General features: G+C 44.1%; 1 protein-coding gene across 1 annotated transcript in view; it reads right to left on the reverse strand.

The window, feature by feature from the left end:
- Positions 1-20837, reverse strand: part of itga1 (integrin, alpha 1) — a 70203-nt gene that overhangs the window by 28718 nt on the left and 20648 nt on the right. The window contains exons 2-5 of the mRNA XM_023983442.2: positions 7634-7754; positions 2824-2936; positions 1425-1513; positions 540-654 (exon numbers count right to left, since the gene is read on the reverse strand). Coding sequence (XP_023839210.1) covers positions 540-654; positions 1425-1513; positions 2824-2936; positions 7634-7754 — 438 coding nt within the window. The remainder of the gene's footprint in view (positions 1-539; positions 655-1424; positions 1514-2823; positions 2937-7633; positions 7755-20837) is intronic.

Genomic DNA, 20837 nt, shown 5'->3' on the forward strand with positions numbered 1-20837 from the left:
CTGCGGGTGATTTTATTTGGCCCCCCAAGTTCTTGTTGGACATAAAATACCATAAAAACACCAGCAAATCAGCTCCAAGTGATTGTACTTCTGGAAATCTGTTCCAAAGTATTATAATAGAGAGACATACTGTAATTTGATCGTCATACACAAGGTTTGAAATTATTATGTTTTAGTCAAATATTATATCTGTTTGGTCTTCTTGCTGTCAATGTGCAGTGTTAAGACAGCGATGACAAGTCTCTCTAAAATCGGTCCTAACTTGGGCATGCATGGCAGCAAGAGACTGGAGAGTAGTTTACACTAAGTGGAATGCTCTTATGTACACAAGCCATGTTTCTCTCTGGGCCACGTGGCTCTAGGGGTTGGTTGGTTAGGGGGTGAAGAGAGGAATGGGTTGGGGGGAGGATGTAGAGAGAGATACCTCTGCTCTAGTCTGTCTGGGGTAGGATGTAAAAGGAACACCAAGGCGAGGGATCATGCAGCTCTGTTCTGACTGTAGTTATCGGTGTGTGTGTGTGTGTTTTGTTGTCCTCTACCTTGCACGGCCGGGGCGATGGAGTTGAGTACCTGGAAGGTTGAGCTGACGTTGGTACAGACCCCAGAGATGTACGTCTGCTGACCACACATGTAGCCGTACTGGGGACCACAAGCCTGGACGAAAATAGTACACACACACACACACACACCACACACACCACACACACACACACACACACACACACACACACACACACACACACACACACACACACACACACACACGCGCACGCACGCACGCGTCACAGCGGAATCTGAAATAAGGTCATTAGGACATTCCCCCTGAAACTTTTTGAAGACACAGCGCTAACGTTACCTCATCATGAGACCGTGAACGCTACACACACATGCACACTGGCTTAACCTGGACTCAAAGTGACTGACTCTCCGAAGCACAGGATCTGATAGGCTAGGACTCTCTAGTCAACAGTCCTTATATGAGAAGTGAGGTACAAGCCCAGTGAAGAGGCAGAGGGGGAAAGTTCTGGTCAGATCCGGGCTTTGTAATGTATATCTTATGTCATCATTATAAATACTCAGACCCATTCTTCTAGACAGACAGAGAGAGAGAGAGAGCGAGTGTAATGGAGAGAGCGGGCGCGTGCGTCACAGGAGGTTGGTGGCACCTTAATTGGGGAGGACGGGCTTGTGGTAATGGCTGCGGTGGAATAAGTGCAATGGCGTCGAATACATCAAACACATGGGCTCCATGTGTTTGATGCCATTCCATTCAATCCTTTCCAGCCATTATTATGAGCCGTCCTCCCCTCAGCAGCCTCCTCTGGCGTGCGTGTGTGATATACATGTCAGCCCTACATATAGTAACAACCGTACTGGCTATTGCAGTCCAGGGCTGACATCTAGATTTCCACATGGCCTCTTACCAGAAAGCCTCCTTGAGGGTTGGTAACCAACGTCGTTCCCATGGTCATGTTTTCCTTGACTTCGTGTAAGTTCGGTATTGTTGTGTTTTCTGGGGGAAAAAATGGAATGAATAAATAAAGTCCGTGAAAGAAAGAAGGAGTCCTTGAAGAGAAAGAACAGCTGGTCAAATTCCTCTGTCCATTTTCCCATAGGCAGAAAGGCAGACTACCCTTCCAGAACCATGGAACTCTCCGGACCTCACTTATAAAGATGTGCACTACTGACATGTAGCTATTTATAGGATAGTTATCTACCTCAGATAATTATGCATAGGCTATTTCGACAGTCTTTACCGATAAAAGCATACACGTATTGTTTGTTTTCCAGCATAAGTACTGTAGCGTAGTTAGCAGTGTGTGCTGAATTTGTCCTGTGTGGTTGTAAGAGAATGGCTCTAGCTACACCGGGGTTGTGGGTTCAATTCCCACTGGGGGTCACAAATACTAAAATGTACAGTATGTGAATACACTGTTGTAAGTCTCTTTGGCTAAAAGTGTCTGCTAAATGCCATTCTATGTATAATTAAATGTGTTCTCTGTCTAGAAGCGTTTTTCAAAGACGTCTTATGAGGAATCGTGTCGGCTACTCTCATAATGTCCTCATAATTCACGTCACGTCCAGTGACCGCAGAACCACGCACGGCCCTGTCAAGCTGTAGGATAATACAGTCATTGTCAAGCTAAACACTGTACATGACCAGATTGTACGGCGGACAAATATTCGTATAATTTTACCAGAGAACATTACAAAAGATAAACTGTATAAAAAAATAGATAAACAATAGGTATAAACGTCAAGATACTTAACAAAACAATGTCAACAAAATTTGTTGCAGAATTTTAATATATCCCCAAAATGAATTGATTTAGTTCCACTAAATTGATTTAGTAATCCTAATTAATCTCAACCCTGCCTTTTGGAAGTGAGTCAGTATCAGGGTTGGGGGTGAATTCCATTTCGATTCAGTCAATTCAGTTTACTTCCTTAATCAACTTGATTGAAATGGAATTGACCCCAGCCCTGTTCAGTATCGAGTCATCAGAAGCCCTGAGGCATGGTGAATGAAGCGCATGCAGCAGAGGAGACATGTTGGTTATCTGGTTAGCATGATATAATTATGAGTGAATGAGATGAGACATTAAAATCCTGTTTATGTAGTGTCTTCCTGTGCTGCTGCTTTGGCTCACGTCCTGTCCAGCACACAAGGCAGGGAGTCCCAGACCAGCACTCTGGACGATGCGAGGCTGTGTGTTAGGGGCTAAAACCTCAACTCAGACGCAGCTAATAGAGGGAGTATCAATAACAATCACATGCACCCACATACGCAAACACATAGACACACTACAAACGAGTGCTCACCAGGCAGCCCCAGTTTGATACATTTAGGGTTTGGTCCTCGATTCACAGGGCATTTGTAGACATCTCCAGTCCGTTTGGCTGGCTGGCCGGCCAGGGGAGAACCGATAAGTACCCTTTAGAGACAGAAACAGGGGAAGAGGTCAGTATTCCATACCCACCCATCATAAACAAAGAAGCAACAACTAGAGTTCCTCTCAGTGACCTAGCGTTGGGTTTGGTGTTTTCCCACGAAAAAGGCAATTTAATTTTATAACAGAAATGATCTAAAATGCTTGTTCTGCAGTGGAAAGTACCCAATTTAGCACTTACCCCTACTATGTTTACTCGTCATAACATTGTTTACATATTTCTGAGTGAGTAACTCATGCTTTACATCGGAATACAGCCGGTTAGCTGGGCTCTGTTGTTGTGAGTGTAATATGTGTGGTCCAGTGCTGGTTCTCTCTCAGCCGAAATCTTGTGGGTACGATATAATGCTAAACTGAGCTAGTTATCGGCTAGCACGTAAACAGTTCGCCTAATTAACATTCCACTCTGCTAACGACCGCTGATCAACTAAAGAGGGTGCAACCAGCGGGAACACAATTGGCTCTCTGGAATCACAGCCATCCGAGGGAGAGATAGCAGTCATCATCTCGCAGCTAAGTGACCCACTGCACAGAGAACAGACATCTGTGCCTGATCCACACTGGCCTGGCTCCCTTTCAGCAACAGCACTCACTCTAAATGAGAGCCTTCAATTGGAGCCGTGCCACCTGTGAATGATAACTCGCCTCACATCTACAGTGACCCAGGTTAAGTAACATAGGCATCGAGACACAACCTCTCTCTCTCCCTTTGTCTTCAATGGAGGTTTCTGTGAATTACCAACCCAAATAAGGCTCTGTTCCAAAAGCCACACATACATCCTACTGACATACTTTTCTTAGAATGAAGCTATGATATGGCCATGCATTCTCAGGTATGGTATGCTAGTATGGATAATGGAAGGATCATATCTTCGTCAATCGTATACACAGGTAGCTGGTTAATAGAAAGTAACTGGAACCATCAGGTCTTTCTTTACATTATCTCTGTGTGAAATTGACAGTGTGAAAATGCCTTAAAGTGGTATGCCAGTATGGATATCGGAACATATAGCCCCCGTCACTCTTACACAATGGTATCTGTGTATAAGTGAGAGTAGCTGGGCCTATAGGAGCATTCTCTACACGAGAAAGCCGTGGGATCGTTCATCGTTCCTCATCAGTTGCTCCTGCTGATTGAGAAGGACTAAATCACTGTAACTGATCCCATATGAGCTTAACAAGCCCATTCCAGCTGAATGTACGGGGCTAGTGAGCTAGTTGGTTAGGGGCCGGGGTCACACTGTAAGGGACTCCTGTAGAGAACTATACAGACCGGCTGTCTCTGTCTGAGGGGGACTGTTCATTTCTCTAAATGAGGCAGATGTAGTTTACTAGCATGTTAAAAAAAAGGGGGATAGTGAGCTAGTTATTTAGGGGCCGGGATCACACTGTATGAGCCTCTAGTGGCGTAGTATAGGGACCGGCTGTCTCTCTGTCTGAGGGGGACTGTACCTTTCTCTAAAGGGAGGCAGACTGAGTTTACTAGCATGTAAAAATGTGCTCCTTCACCAATTAAGAGAGGGGCCACAGACGCGTGGTTTCACGGTGCCTTTACTGGCAGACTGGGTGCATACTCTGGAGGGTTGGTTCAACTTAACAGGCGGAGGGAGGGGGGGGGGGGGGGGGGGGCTCTTTATGAGACCCACGGTGTTAAGCTGCAGGCCTAACTGATACACTTGGAGGGATGGAGGGAGGGACTCTTTATTTGAGCCAGTGTCTTGACCACAGGACTACACTCTTAGGAAAAACAAGGTGCTAAGTAGAACCATACAGGGTTCTTCAGTTTGTCCCCATTGGGGAACCCTTTTTGGTGCTGGGTAGAACCCTTTGCAGAGGGTTCTACATAGAACCACATATGTAGGGTTCTTCAAAGAACCGCCTGTATATGGTTCTAGCTAGAACCCTCTATGGAGGGTTTTGCCGAGAACCGTCTATGAAGGGTCCTACCAAGAACCCTTTTATCTTTGGAGGGTTCTTCCTAGAAACCTCTATGAATGGTTCCACCAGCCTTATTAGTCTAATAATAATTATTATTATTATTATTATTACATTATTGTTTTCAATTATGTTCTGATTGAATCTCTTCAGTTTTTGTTGGAAAGGAATATATTGAACAAAAATATAAACGCAATATGCAACAATTTCAAAGATTTTACTGAGTTACAGTTCATGTAAGAAAATCAGTCAATTGAAATTAATTAATTAGGCCCTAATCTATGGATTTCACATGACTGGGCAGGGGCGCAGCCATGGGTGGGCATAGACCCACCCAGACTTGCCCACCCACTGGGGAGCAAGGCCCAGTCAATCAGAATTAGGTTTTCCCCACAAAAGGGTTTTAATACATACAGAAATACTCCTCAGTTTAATCAGCTATCCGGATTTGCTGGTCTCAGACAATCTGGTGAAGAAGCCAGATGTGGAGGTCCTGAGCTGGCATAGCTACTTACACATGGTCGTACTGCCAAATTCTCTAAAACAACATTGGAGGTGGCTTATGATAGAGAAATTAACGTTCAATTCTCTGGCAACAGCTCTGGTGGAAATTCCTGCAGTCAGCATGTCAATTGCATGCTCCCTCAAAACTTGTGTGACAAATCTGCACATTTTAGAGTGGCCTTTTAGCACAAGGTGCACCTGTGTAATGATCATGCTGTTTAATCAGCTTCTTGATATGCCACACCTGTCAGGTCGATGGATTATCTTGCCAATTGAGAAATGCTCACTTAACAGGGATGTAAACAAATTTGTACAAAAACATTTGAGAGAAATAAGCTTTTTGTGTATATGGAACATTTCTGGGAAATTTAATTTCAGCTCATGAAATCATGGGACCAACACTTGACATGTTGCGTTTATGTTTTTGTTTAGTATAGCTAGCTAAATCAGCCATTAGCTACGCCATCAAAAGCTAGATAGAAGGCCTCTGCCATTTAACTGTATTAGGGCCGAATTTTGGAGTGACAGTGGAATCAACCAATCACTTTTTGTCAAGTATGGGTAGATGCAGCCCAATATAGCTAAAGGAGTATGTGTCACGCCCTGACCTTAGTTTTCTATGTTTTATGTATTATTTTGGTCAGGTCAGGGTGTGACGAGGGTGGGTATGCTTGTTTTGTCCTGTCTAGAGTTTTTTGTATATCTAGGGGTGTTTGTTAGTCTAGGTTTATTATAGGTCTATGGTGGCCTGAATTGGTTCCCAATCAGAGACAGCTGTTTATCGTTGTCTCTGATTGGGGATCCTATTTAGGTTGCCATTTTGGTTTTGTGGGTTATTGTCTATGTGGAGTTGGATGTCAGCACTCGATTATACAGTCATTTTTGTTAGGTGTTATGTCTTTATTTAAAAAACTATGTATTCATATCACGCTGCGCCTTGGTCTCATCACTATGACGAACGTGACAGTATGAGCGGGTTTGTCCGAATGCGTGGGTGTATGGAAAGCAAATCAGGTAGTTGAGCAGATTTGTTGCCGCTCAAGAACGTTTTGAGTGGCTGATTGGGCTGCACGACGAGTCGATAAGCCGGCGACCAGTGCACCGGTCTGCCTGCAGAATTGAAGTGCTTCATACTGAGTATCACGGTGGTAGTAGTTGTACATTTCAATTGGGAAATGCTTAGACTAATGGTTGTGTTTTTGTAGGCTACCATAGGTTGTGTAAGCAGTGTGGTTTTGGTTGTTGGTAGCATTATCCGTGTAGGTGCCTGTCTTCCCTTATTAATAGTGAGCGTGCAACTTTCAAACAACCACCCCCACTCTTCCCTACCAGCGAACCAAGGAAATTCTGACGAGCGCGACAAAGGTTTAGGATATTTTTCAACGAAAGTAAGGAGCAGTAATGTTACGAGTAAAGTAGGAGGCGCAGGTTTCAATAGGCGATAAGATATTTATGTTTCCTGAAAGGAGCGTACATACAGTATTTGGCCTGGCAAAGTGGTTCATTATGCTGATTGAATGGAAGCTGTTTAAGCTGTATGATTTACTCTGCTGGTCTCGAGAAGAAATGACGAGTCCAAATTGTCCAAGACCGAGTCAAGGCCGAGTAAAAATGTATCTGACACTCGAGACCAAGTATTATATATGGTTCCATGTAGAACCCTTCTTGCCTTGCAAAGAATAATCAAAAGAACCCTTCTTTCCAAAAACGGTTCTTATGATGTTAAAGGTTCTAGATAAAACCATGTGCCTTACAAATAACAATTTTTTGTTTGTTTGAAAATAGTAGAAACAGTCAATGTTACAGGGAGGGACACATGAGTCTTGTAATGATAGCAGTCAGTATTGCAAGATATCTCAATGTTGAAGTTGTCTAGTTAACAGGAAACCAAACTACTGTCAGGGTTGGGGTCAATTCCATTTACATTCCAGTCAATTCAGAAAGTAAACCAAATTACAATTTGAAATGCTACTAATTGAAAAGCATTGAAGATAATTGGAATTTGAATTACATGCCATTAAAAGTCCAAAAATGGATGCAGCAACTGATTGCCCCTTAAATACTTTGAGCATTTGATTGAGCCTGCCTGGAGTGCCAGATGGGTGGGGTTTGCTTTTTACACTTTTGGGACTATTCCATTGGTTCCATGGAACCAAGCTAAATCAAGGGCAGCTTAAGTATTTGAAAGGAAACTATCACTATGTGAACCCAGGGCTGGTGGATGATAACACGAGTTGACTTACCATTTCCCTTCACTGTTCTCAAACTGCTGGACTGAGTATCCAAACATGTCCTCCAGCGGACCATTGAAATTCAGCCCATTCTTGTCATCCACGTTAAACGAGAACACACACGGTAGCAACGCTGCAAGAAAATAAAACTTTTGTTACTACAGAGCAATCAACAACAAAAAAATCATTGGAGAAAAGAGCTATAAGCTTTTAACAAAAATCATGTTAACAAATTGTGTCGTTTTGTAAAAATATTGCAGTGTCAATGAACTTCCTTCATGTTTACAGAGAAGTTATTGGCAAGCAGAAAAAAATGATATGCATAAATAGTTATACAATATGTTTCAGGAAACAAACAAGCAATAAAAAGCCAGTTGCACAAATACAGGATGATGAACTGTTTACTTCTCTCACTTTCAGCACAATTTGTTTTATAAAACATATTCCGTGGGTTTATCAAAACATTTTCTAAAAGTTTTTTTTCTTGTATATTGTTGCTATGGCGATACGCATGTACTGCTTGTCATGCAAATAAAGCATTGTGCATTGAATTGTATAGAATACAAAGGGGATGGGGGATGGGGATGGGAGTCAAATATGGAAATTGTAACCATATCTACTGTACAGAGATTGCCATTCCAGTGTCAAAAGAAGCCAGAGCAATGTCATCATAGAATGCTAAGAGAATTATGTCTGTCAGAGACCCCCTCTACCTCCATTGACCATTAACATCTGACTTTCTAGGACCCTCAAACTCAACACTGGATCTCGAAGCCAGTTCCACTGCATTTTTTTCATTGGGGCCGATTTAGACCAAGGACACCAGGTGGGCGCAATTAACAGGTAGAACAGAAAACCAGCGGGATCCGGACCTCGTAGGGCACGAGTTGCTCTAGCACAATGACTTCTTCTCCAGACCCCATCCTCAGTCTGCTACTGAGCTCCTGAACTAAAATACAAAGTCGCTAAATATCTAAATGTAGTCCTCAACGACATCTCATTGTGCTTCCGCCAACAATGAGCCTTTTCATTTGGGGAATTTCACAGAGTGTTGTATTAAATTCCCGGATTCGTGAGGGAGACTTTAGGATTAGCAGATCACTGCAACATGGGCCAAGAAACAGGGTAGTAGGGGTGACGAAACACAAAGACCAAACACAGTAACACACAGAGGACACTTGTCCTCTAATGAGTATGATTGAAGATCCCACAGCCAAACATACCACTAACATACTGTAGTATCCTACAGTATATGGAGATCAACTGTGAAAGTTAATATTCACTTTATACTACGCTTGGAGTTAGACACAGATCTATGCAGGAAGCCTTCCCAGCAAACCCGGAACATTCCCTGGACATTAGTTGAAATTCCCATTACGTTCTAGTTAGGGTTTTATCTAACATTAAGATAACATCCCAAAACATTAAAATAACGTTTTTCATAACAAAATGTTATTTTTTTCAGAAAACGTTTCAAATGAAATATTCTTGGAAAGTTCTAACATTCACTAATATGTTGTGCACCACATCTGTAACAGCCACCACAGAACATTTCCCAAATGGTTCTTATTAGGTTTCCAGGTAATGTAGTAACACAATGTCCTAGTAATGGTTTTAGAACATACTGCCGCAAAAGAAAATGTGGGAGCAATAGAAATGGTTCATTACAGCAATGTTCTCCTAACGTTCACACAACCTTGAAATATTCTGGGAATCTTTAAAGAACAGACAAAAATGTGTTCTGGGAACGTTCTTGCAACATCAGGCGAATGTTTTATACAAACATTATATAATCACCAGCACAACTGGACCGTCTTTATGTTATTAGAACTTTTGGGGCAACCCAATGAATGTGCTGGGAACATTCACAGAACCAATTATGGTTTGCTGGGTTAGTCCATGATGTATTTGTAACAGACAAACAGAAGCAAACAGAGGGATCAGTGTACTGTACTGCACTCTACTGTAGTGTGTGTCAGAGAGCAGAGCAGAAATGGTTCATATGAATGGTTCATGTGCAACCAGTTAGCCACAGGCCTTCCTTACAAAGCTCACGGTATGTACTGTAAGTGTTCCCATTTCCAGGCCCCTCTCCAGTTCCAGTGCTTCATCTACTTTGGTGGCGCACATTCTGTCAAACAAGCCTTTTATAGAGACCTCTTATTAAACATATTAAGTGGTCTGTACACCGCACCCACTTGGACACCATGGCCCTTCCTCCGAACGAGTCATTCTCTTTGCACCAGCTCATCTCTTTCCTGAGCGTGAATGCTCCCAAGTCCCCGAGACCAAACTAGACATGGTTGTTCATCAGTCTCCGTTTTTCTTTGCATCATCACCACCACCACCTCTGTCCTGAGTTTGAGTGGTTATCTTAGGAAGCAACTTTTTCGAGAAAGAGCTGTACTTTGCACCAGCTTTGTTCTGTCCTGAGTCTATCTTGTCATTCAGTATGTCCCTGAGAAAACCTGTACTAACCTCATCAAACAAGTTAGGAACTAAAAAAAAACATGTTTCAATATGAACATATCCCCCAATATGAACAGCTTTCCCCTATAGGCCTAAATTAAAATGCATTCAAAATGCAAAAAATACAGTTATAAACATTGTTCGTCTTACCTCGATCGCCCACTGGAGTTTATAGTTTACCCATGACCCACCTTTTTTACCACTACATCACTGATATTAATACAGAATCGTAAGTAATATTCTAACATTTCACGTGAATGTGATAATACAATCCTCTGTGTGCGGAGCTTAATTAGTAATGCCTAGGAATACAAATGTGAACGCTATGTGATTTGAGAAAAGAGTCATCATTACAACTGACTGAACAGCTACAGCTAATAGGCAATGTATTTGTAGATCGACTGAGGGTCAGGGTCATTTTTGCTTGTTTTTGTTGTTCTCCAAATATCATTTGTACGTTTTTTTTTGTTTAGAAATAAAGTAAATGAGCTTCAACTTTCTTTCTTTTTTAAATGATTAGGAGGAAACGATTGAACTAAAGTTATTAAACTCATGCAAAACTTAACACTGATTTAACTATGTGAATGCTTTATTTACAGATATCATGACACCACCAACAACTGCTGCTGAGTTGAAATTCTGAACCAAGTGTGGTCCAAACTTGTTAAACGTTAATCTATGTTCCTTAGACCTATGTTTCTGATTACATGGGGATGTTTATATCTTAATTTGAAAAGGTACACAGATGACATGGTAAAATATGTTGTTCCGTCAACCCTGTTATCTAAGTGTCAACCCTGTTACGAGCTTAATTTGTACTGAAATGAATGCACAATTATTGTGGGTTAACTGCCTTGTTCAGGGGCAGAACGACAGATTTTTACCTTGTCAGCTCAGGGATTTGATCTAGCAACCTTTCGGTTACTGGCCCAACGCTCTAACCACTAGGCTCGCTGCCACCCAAATATGTGAGTTTATTTGTACAAAGGACAAGGGATTTAGCTCAAACATGCTTTTAAACAATAGTTATGGCAGTTATATACAGTGCCTTAGGAAAGTATGGATTAAATAACAAAAAAACTCAGCAATCTACACACAATATCCCATAATGACAAAGTGAACGTTTTTAGAAGTTTTTGCAAATGTATTAAATAAAAAAAACAGAAATACCTTATTTACGTAAGTATTGAGACCCTTTGCTATGAGACTCGAAATTGAGCTCAGGTTTCCATTGATCATCCTTGAGATGTTTCTACAACTTGAATGGTGTCCACTTGTGGTAAATTCAATTGATTAAGACATTGATTTGGATTTGGATTGATTTGGAAAGGCACACACCTGTCTATATAAGGTCCCACAGTTGACAGCGCATGTCAAAGCAAAAACCAAGCCATGAGGTCGAAGAAATTGTCTGTAGAGCTCCAAGACAGGATTGTGTTGAGGCACAGATCTAGGGAAAGGGTACCAAAACATTTCTACAGCATTGAAGATAATCAAGAACACAGTAGCCTCCATCATTCATAAATGGAAGAAGTTGACAAAAGAACCTGATGCTCTTGTGGACATGGGAGAACCTTCCAGAAGGACAACCATCTCTGCGGCACTCCACCAATCAGGCCTTTATGGTAGAGTGGCCAGACAGAAGCCATTCCTCCGTGAAAGGCACATGACAGCCCGCATGGAGCATGCCAAAAGGCACCTAAAGACTCAGACCATGAGAAACAAGATTCTCTGGTCTGAAGAAACCAAGATTGAACTGAATGCCAAGCATCACATCTGGAGGAAACTTGGGAACATCCCTACGGTGAAGCATGGTGAAGGCAGCATCATGCTGTGGGGATGTTTTTCAGAGGCAGGGACTGGGAGACTAGTCAGGATTGAGGCAAAGATGAACGAAGCAAAGTACAGAGATCATTAATGAAAACCTGCTCCAGAGCTCTCAGGACCTCCGACTGGGGCGAAAGTTCACCTTCCAACAAGACAACAACCCTAAGCACACAGCCAAGACAACGCAGGAGTGGCTTCGGAACAACTAAATGTCATTGAGTGGCCAGCCAGAGCCCGGACTTGAACCCGATCGAACATCTCTGGAGAGACCTGAAAATAGCTGTGCAGCAACGCTCCCCATTCAACCTGACTGTAACGCTCGTCGGAAGGATGAGACCAAGGTGCAGCGTGGTACGTGTTCATGCTTCTTTATTAAAACCGAACACCAAACAAAACAACAAAAGAACAACGAACTTCATGTCTTGAAGGCTACACAGAGCTAACAAAAAACAACATCCCACAACCTAAGGTGGCAAAACATGCTGCCGAAGTATGATTCCCAATCAGAGACAACGATAGACAGCTGTCCCTGATTGAGAACCATACCCGGCCAAAACATAGAAACACAAATCATAGAAATAAAGAACATAGAATGCCCACCCAAATCACACCCTGACCAAACCAAATAGAGACATAAAAAGGCTCTCTACGGTCAGGGCGTGACAGTACCCCCCCCAAAGGTGCGGACTCCGGCCGCAAAACCTGAACCTATAGGGGAGGTTCTGTGTGGGCATCTATCCGCGGTGGCGGCTCTGGTGCGGGACGTAGACCCTGCTCCACCTCATGGATCATCACTGGAGGTCATGAGAGCAGAGCTGGCACAGCCCGTCCTGGCTGGATGCTCACCCTAGCCCGGCAACTGCGGGGCGTTAGCACAGGACGCACTGGGCTGTGAGAGCACACCGGAGACACTGTGCATAGAGCCGGCGCAGGATATACTGTGCCGAGGAGGCGCACTGGAGGTCTGGAGCGTAGAGCTGGCACCACCCTTCCTGGCTGGATGCTCACCCTAGCCCGGCAACTGCGAGGTGCTGGCACAGGACGTACTGGGCTGTGGACACGCACCGGAGACACAGTGCGCAGATCCGGCGCAGGATATCCTGGACCGAAGAGACGCACTGGAGGCCAGATGCGCTGAGCCGGCACCATCCGTCCTGTCTGGATGCCCACTCTAGCCCGGCCGATGCGGGGAGCTGGAATATAGCGCACCGGGCTATGAGTGCGCACTGGAGACACACTGCGCAGAGCCGCATAACATGGGGCCTGACTAGTCACACTCTCCCCACGGTAAGCATGAGGAGTTGGCTCAGGTCTCCAACCTGACTCAGCCAATCTCCTCGTGTTCCCCCCCCTCCCCAAAATTTTGGGGGAGTGGCTTCTTGGGCTTCCGTGCTAGCCGTGTCCCCTCGTAACGCTGGGCCCCCTTTCTAGCTGCCTCCGCCTTCCTAGCTGCTTCCACCTGTTCCCTTCCGACTAGGATCTCCTCCCACGTCCAGGATCCTTTGCCATCCAGGATGTCCTCCCATGTCCAGTCCTCCTTACCACGCTGCTTTGTCCGTTTGTGGTGGGATGTTCTGTAACGCTAGTCGGAAGGATGAGACCAAGGTGCAGCGTGGTACGTGTTCATGCTTCTTTATTAAAACCAAACAACAAAAGACCAATCACACCCTGACCAAACCAAATAGAGACATAAAAAGGCTCTCTAAGGTCAGGGCGTGACACTAACAGAGCTTGAGAGGATCTGCAGGGAAGAATTTGAGAAACTGCAGGTGTGCCAAGCTTGTAGTGTCATACCCAAGAAGACTCGAGGCAGTAATCGCTGCCGAAGGTGCTTCAATAAAGTACAGAGTAAAGGGTCTGAATACTTATGTAAATGTGTTTTCAGTTTTTTTATTTGTAATACATTTGTAAATATTTCTAAAAACCTGTTTTTGCTCTGTCATTATGGGGTATTGTGTGTACTGTAGATTGATGAAGAATACATTTTAAATAAAATTTAGAGTAAATGTGGAAAAAGTCAAGAGGGTGGTGGGCCATGTTAAAACTGATCCTATATCAGCATCTGACATTTGACCCTCCCAGGTAGCTCTCTCTGGTCATCAAATCAGTTCAGGCTAGCGGTGAGGTGTGCCTTGATAATTGGATGAAACTTATCCTAAATCAGTCATCTGGCAGAGGTGCTGCTGGTCCATTCCAACATATGGAGCCGACAAACTTTTCAATGTCTGGCATTTCACCCTCCTAAGCAGACGATGGTCACTAACTCAGTTCAGGCTGAGAAAGAATGATGTGATAAAACTGATACTGAATCAGTTGGCTAGTGTTTGACCCTTCCGACCAGTGACAGGATTCAGATACGTCAGCAGCACACTGCTCTGCTCTCTAATGAGATGGATTCCGTCTCAGCCAGACTCTCTTCCATTTGTTGGCATGGAGTGGCTTCAACTTCTGCTGCGCTCACCTCCTTACGTTGTCAGCAATTCATCTACTTGCTTAGTCACTGTTTGATGGTTATATAATTAAGCTACAAAGTCATCTCTACTCATAGATGTGCCTATTTATCTATAGGCCCTCCTCATCAATCTCTAAGTAAAGTAATTGGATGCGTGTGTAGGTTTTACTATCCGTTTTAATATACAATGAAGATGGGGCTGAGTAAACATAAGCTGACTCCTGTGGGTCCAGTCAAGTGTTAGCTGTAAAGTATGTAGGCAGAGGATGCTGTACATTAAACATGGACAACAATGGAAACCATACCGTAACATAATGCCTCGATTGAATGTCAATTGAAACCTCTCCCATTGACTTATTCATTCAATTGGGACTATTCCCATTCATTCACTGTGTGTGGATGTAAATGTATATCGAGTCCATAGAGCTGCCTGCCATATCCGATTCCATACTGGAACTGGAACCTCCAGATGTATTCCTTGGAGCGCTGATTTTTATTGGCCCGGAACAAGGAATAGGAATACAAGTCGCCGCCCACGGAATGACATAATACTCCCTGCCGGTTGTCAAGGCTTTCATCCCAGAATCCCCCCCTCCAATCAGGGGGACAGGGGTCGACTCGAAACTCCCCATCCATCCCCAATTATGTTCTATCACACACCCACACCCTATTCCAAACCCACATCCAAACATTAACAGCAGATGCATGCTCAAAAAGTGCTGATCAGCGGAGCTAACTTACAGCACACAGCTGGGCCCTAGGCAGTCTAAAGAGAGCTGTGCTTGATTAGACATTTCACGGAGAGACTAAAAATACATCCCTTCATGAGGTCACAGTGTTCACATCCTCCATCTCCCCTTAGGCGACCTAGAGCAAATAGTCATGAGTGGAATTTGAGAGAGTCAGTGGGCAGCAATGTTTGTGAGTAAACGGTCCATGGTCCACAATAAACTGTCGACTGTAAATGGATTTATAAACCATACCCATACTGTAGCAGATTGTCCTATATGTGGTGCCAACGTGTAGACTATCAAACAATAGACTGTATAAGCTTTGTTATCTCTGCATATATAATATTGCAGTGGGCCTATCAAGGTTTAACGGACAACAAGGGATGAGGAAAGAGAAGATCAGTTCTGCGTGGCGATGGCAGATAAAGGTGATGTAATAAACAAGAACTCACTAACGCACTTATTCCCTTTACCCTTTTATTGAATGATATAGTAACGTTTTACAAGCCGTTTTTTGGGATTTCATACCTTGTCCATTTTTATGGTCCGTTTCATAAGCCTCAGAGCAGAACAACCCACTTGGGATGCACAAAGCTGTTTCCTTTTCCTGCTACACTGAAATACGTTGTAATGATCTGTACAACACACTGTACGATGTTCTGTTCGACACAGTAACATTGCTAAGTACAGCATATAGACAGCCGATGGGATGAATTCTCTACAGAAGAGAGTGTACCAGCAGGCATCGGATGTCCAGTTTCGACCCTGCTACTCGATATGGAAATGTTAGGGCTTTCTCACATGAGAGAGGGAGAGAGAACCCCCAAATCCTCCTGGGCTAACCCGGAAACTATCACAGCAGCCCCGATCTCGGCTCAGGTCATTATCCAGCTCACTTCCCAACGCTGAAATTGGATTGGAAACGGATGTGCTGAAGGAATATGAGAAGATGCTTCCATTTTAGAATCCCACAGACATGCACGCACACGCACGCACGCGCACGCACGCACACACACACACACACACACACAAAACGCCACTTGGGATGCACTAAGACCTTCAAACAGGTCAACATTCACAAGGCCGCAGGGCCAGACGGATTACCAGGACTTGTACTCCGAGCATGCGCTGACCAACTGGGAAGTGTCTTCACTGACGTTTTCAACCTGTCCCTGACTGAGTCTGTAATACCAACATGTTTCAAGCAGAACACCACAGTCCCTCTGTCCAAGAACACTAAGGTGACCTGTCTAAATGACTACCGACCTCGTAGCACTCACGTCTGTAGCCATGAAGTGCTTTGAAAGGCTGGTCAAGGCCCACATCAACAACATTATCACAGAAACTCTAGACCCACTCCAATTTGCATACCGGCCCAACAGATCCACAGATGATGCAATCTCCATTGCACTCTCCACCGCCCTTTCCCACCTGGACAAAAGGAACACCTATGTGAGAATGCTATTCATTGACTACAGCTCAGCGTTCAACACCATAGTGCCCTCAAAGCTCATCATTAAGCTAAGGACCGTATATAGACAAAGTCTATGTACGTCGGTATAGAGACAAAGTGTAGTCGCAATTCAACGGCTCAGACACGACGTATGTGGCAGGGTCTGCAGGCAATTACAGACTACAAAAAGAAAACCATGCCATGTCACGGAGACAGACGTCTTGCTTCCAGACAAACTAAACACCTTCTTTGCCCGCTTTGAGGATAATACCGTGCAACCGACGCGGCCCGCTACCAAGGACTGCGGGCCCCTCTCCTTCTCCGTGGCAGACGTGAGTAAGACATTTAAACATGTTACCCTAGCCGCGTCCTTTGAGCATGCGCAGACCAGCTGGCTGATGTGTTTATCGACATATTCAATCACTCCCTATCCCAGTCTGCTGTCCTCACATGCTTCAAGATGGCCACCATTGTTCCTGTACCGAAGAAGGCAAAGATAACTGAACTAAATTACTATTGCCCCGTAGCACTCACTTCTGTCATCATGAAGTGCTTTGAGAGACTAGTCAAGGATCATATCACCTCCACCTTACCTGCCACCCTAGACCCACTTCAGTTTGCATACTGCCCCAACAGGTCCACAGACGATGCAATGGCCATCACATTGCACAATGCCCTATCCCATCTGGACAAGAGGAATACCTATGTAAGAATGCCGTTCATTGACTACAGCTCAGCATTCACCACCATAGTACCCTCCAAGCTCATCATTAATCTTGAGGCTCTGGGTCTCAATCCCGCCCTGTGCAATTGCGTCCTGGACTTTCTGACGGGCCGCCCCCAGGTGGCCAGGTGGTGAAGGTAGGAAACAACATCTCCACTTCGCTGATCCTCAACAATGGGGCCCCACAAGGGTGCGTGCTCAGCCTATAGCTATCCTATACTCCCTGTTCACCTATGACTGCGTGGCCATGCACGCCTCCAACTCAATCATCAAGTTTGCAGATGACACAACAGTAGTGTGCTTGATTACCAACAACGACGAGACAGCCTACAGGGAGGAGGTGAGGGCACTCGGAATGTGGTGTCAGGAAAACAACCTCTCACTCAACGTCAACAAAGGAGATGATCGTGGACTTCAGGAATCAGCAGAGGGAGTACCCCCCTGTCCACATTGACGGGACAGCAGTGGAGAAGGTGGAAAGTTTTAAGTTCTATACCAGGCGGTGTCAGAGGAAGGCCCTAAAAATTGTCAAAGACTCCAGCCACCCTAGTCATAGACTGCTCTCTCTGCTACCGCACGGCAAGCGGTACCGGAGCGCCAAGTCTAGATCCAAAAGGCTTCTTAACAGCTTCTACCCCCAAGCCATAAGACTCCTGAACAGCTAATCAAATGACTACCTAGACTATTTGCATTACCACCCACCCCCCCCCCCCCCGCCCCTTCTTTTACGCTGCTGCTACTCTCTGTTTACTATCTATGCATAGTCACTTTAATAACTCTACCTATATGTACATTTTACCTCAATTACCTCAACTAACCGGTGCCCCCGCACATTGACTCTGTACCCCCTGTATATAGCCTGTATTTTTTACTTCGCACTTCTTTTTCTTACAACTACATTGTTGGTTAAGGGTTTGTAAGTAACCATTCGGCGCATGTGACAAATAAACTTTGATTTGATTTGATAATCATCTGTCAGATGTCGTTGGGGGTGGCTGGGATAGAATCCAGTTTTTGTCCTCCTCCATTTGATTTGAACAATTGGTGTGTGTATTCAGTTAGCTTATTGCTGTAAGTGACATCGCTACGTCCAGAAATAACTCAGTGTAGGAGCTGTGTGAACTTCCAGGGTTCCATGGGTCACAGTTCAGGGTCATAAACAAAACCCAGGTCGATCCATCATGAAGTACTTCTAAGTACTTTCCAGGTAGGTTCCTAGTTCAAAAGCGAAAGTCGAAGAAAACAATATTTGTCTTGAAGAAAAGCATGAGCACGCAGTGGATTGTGTGTTGCCCTTCTGGCTTAAATTCCATCGTAGAAAATGATTAAGTGCTTCACAGGTTTCTAACGTTCCCTGGTTAAAAAGCTCATTTCTAAGAGAAAAAAAGCATTTGTCCTTAAGAAAAAACATCAAGCGTCCATTGCTTGTTGCCCTCCTGGCCTAGATCAGAAGAACATTTCGTGGGGGAAAAAAGCATGTCTTGGAGGAGAACAAAATGGCAATACAGTGGAGGCTCTGTAGAGCATTGCGTGTTGCCCTGCTATAGCTGAGGATTGTGGTTAATGTGAACGAGGTGCCCCGTGCAGCCTGCACATCATCTCAGTATGATGCCAAGGTGATGGATGGGCCCTAACCTAGCCTGCTGGGGGGTGAGAGGATATAGGGTCTGGTCTGATCACTGCTCTGGTGCAGTCTGATGCACCTGAAGCACACACAGAAACCCACGGCCGGATGCACAAAACGGATGCACAAAACATGCGTGCACACACGCACACCTATGCGCACACACACTTTGTCACCACTCAGGGGTCTTGAGAATCTGCTGACTACCTCTGATCCTGACCTGTGTGTGTGTGTGTGTGTGTGTGTGTGTGTGTGTGTGTGTGTGTGTGTGTGTGTGTGTGTGTGTGTGTGTGTGTGTGTGTGTGTGTGTGTGTGTGTGTGTGTGTGTGTGTGTGTGTGTGTAATGGTGGGGTGTTGATATGACAGCATAGTGTTAAAAAGGATAACTTAGTTTAATACCATCAAGAGGCACACCAGAACAACAATTTTCCATAACCAAATAATTACATTATCAGAAAATTCCATAAGAATTCCATAAATAGCACATGAAAACAGCAAACACATTTGTTTTACCCAGTATTCACCAGCCTATGTGTTGCCTTTTGAAGAGCTCGACTTTCCTCTGAGCTGAGCTGCATATTTGTGAACCTAACGGTCCTGGCTGCTCTAACTAGTGTCTGGCCTCTCTTTAGCCTCTCTTTAGCCTCTTTTCCCCACTGTTGTTGTTCATGTTGTTGTGCTCAAGTGAAGATACTGTAATCTACCCCCATCCACCTACTTCCTCTTTCCTCCTTCACCTCCTCCCCCCACCATCCTCCTCCCTCTTCTCACCCCAACAACCCTAGATCTCCTGCCCACCCCTTCCCCTCTCTCCCTCACCCCACTTCCCCTCTGCTCCTTCCTGATGCCCCACAACAACTGCCAGGTCACGTGATGGAAAAATACTCTCCACTAAAGTTACTCATACCCATTTCAGACAGAAGATGTGGTATATTATGTGTAAAAATGTAAGGCAATGTTTATACACGGCAAATTCTCCAGTGTTAAATGAAAACTGACGGTGTTAAATGAACACTGTGCTTAGTGCTGATGCTGTTATACTTTGTCAATGTTAGGGAATTAACACTTTGTGTTATGCAATAACATGTCATTTAGCCTTTTTAACACTAGGAAGGGTATGTAGCCTGCACCAATGATCATATAGTATTTTTAAAGGTATTTTTAAAAGTATTTTTAAACAAACAAAATCATGTTTTTCATGATTGGATGATATTTGAAGGAAACCAGATGAAAGTATGATGACCAAAGTATGAAACAATGACTGTTGCTTCTACATTGATAAAGTTTGATCATATAGTTACTGGTCCCCTCCACCATGTCACACACTTGGATTCATTATTAAGGGCTTGTAAGTAATCGTTTCACTGTAAGTTTGCATTCAGCACGTGTCAAATACAATTTGATTTGATTATTAAGGGGACAAGGCGACATCACTTTAACACTCATTTTGTGTACGGGTCTGTGTATGAAAGGGATATCAGAAACCTCTGCAGAATAAATCATCATCCTGCAATTATTGAAGTGAACGGAACAGAACAGTCATCTATCAGAAAACGTCAACAGGTACAGCTTTAACTCCTGGGACCTTGGGGTCGCTAGATGAGCTGACGAGAAATGTGCCGTCACACCTGCTCCAGCCTCACCAGAGAGTCCCGGCTGTTATTGAAAACATTTTAATGGGCGAAACTTTATGTTTCCTTACATGGGGATTATTCCAACACATTACACCAGGAGCTCAAAAGCTACTGGCAGGAAGTAAGATGTTTTTCTCTCCCTCAAAACAAACCAGGGCAGTACAACAGGGCTAATCAAATATAAATCATTGTTTTCTTGGTCAAGTTGAACACAGAGGCAAACTCAGGCAAGCCACATGATCTGATTAAAAAAAAAAAAAAAAAATGAAAATATGTAAATCATTATTTGAATATGTTGGTAA

This window comes from Salvelinus sp. IW2-2015, linkage group LG4q.1:29 (genome assembly GCF_002910315.2).
Source record: "Salvelinus sp. IW2-2015 linkage group LG4q.1:29, ASM291031v2, whole genome shotgun sequence".
Classification (NCBI taxonomy): Eukaryota; Metazoa; Chordata; class Actinopteri; order Salmoniformes; family Salmonidae; genus Salvelinus; species Salvelinus sp. IW2-2015.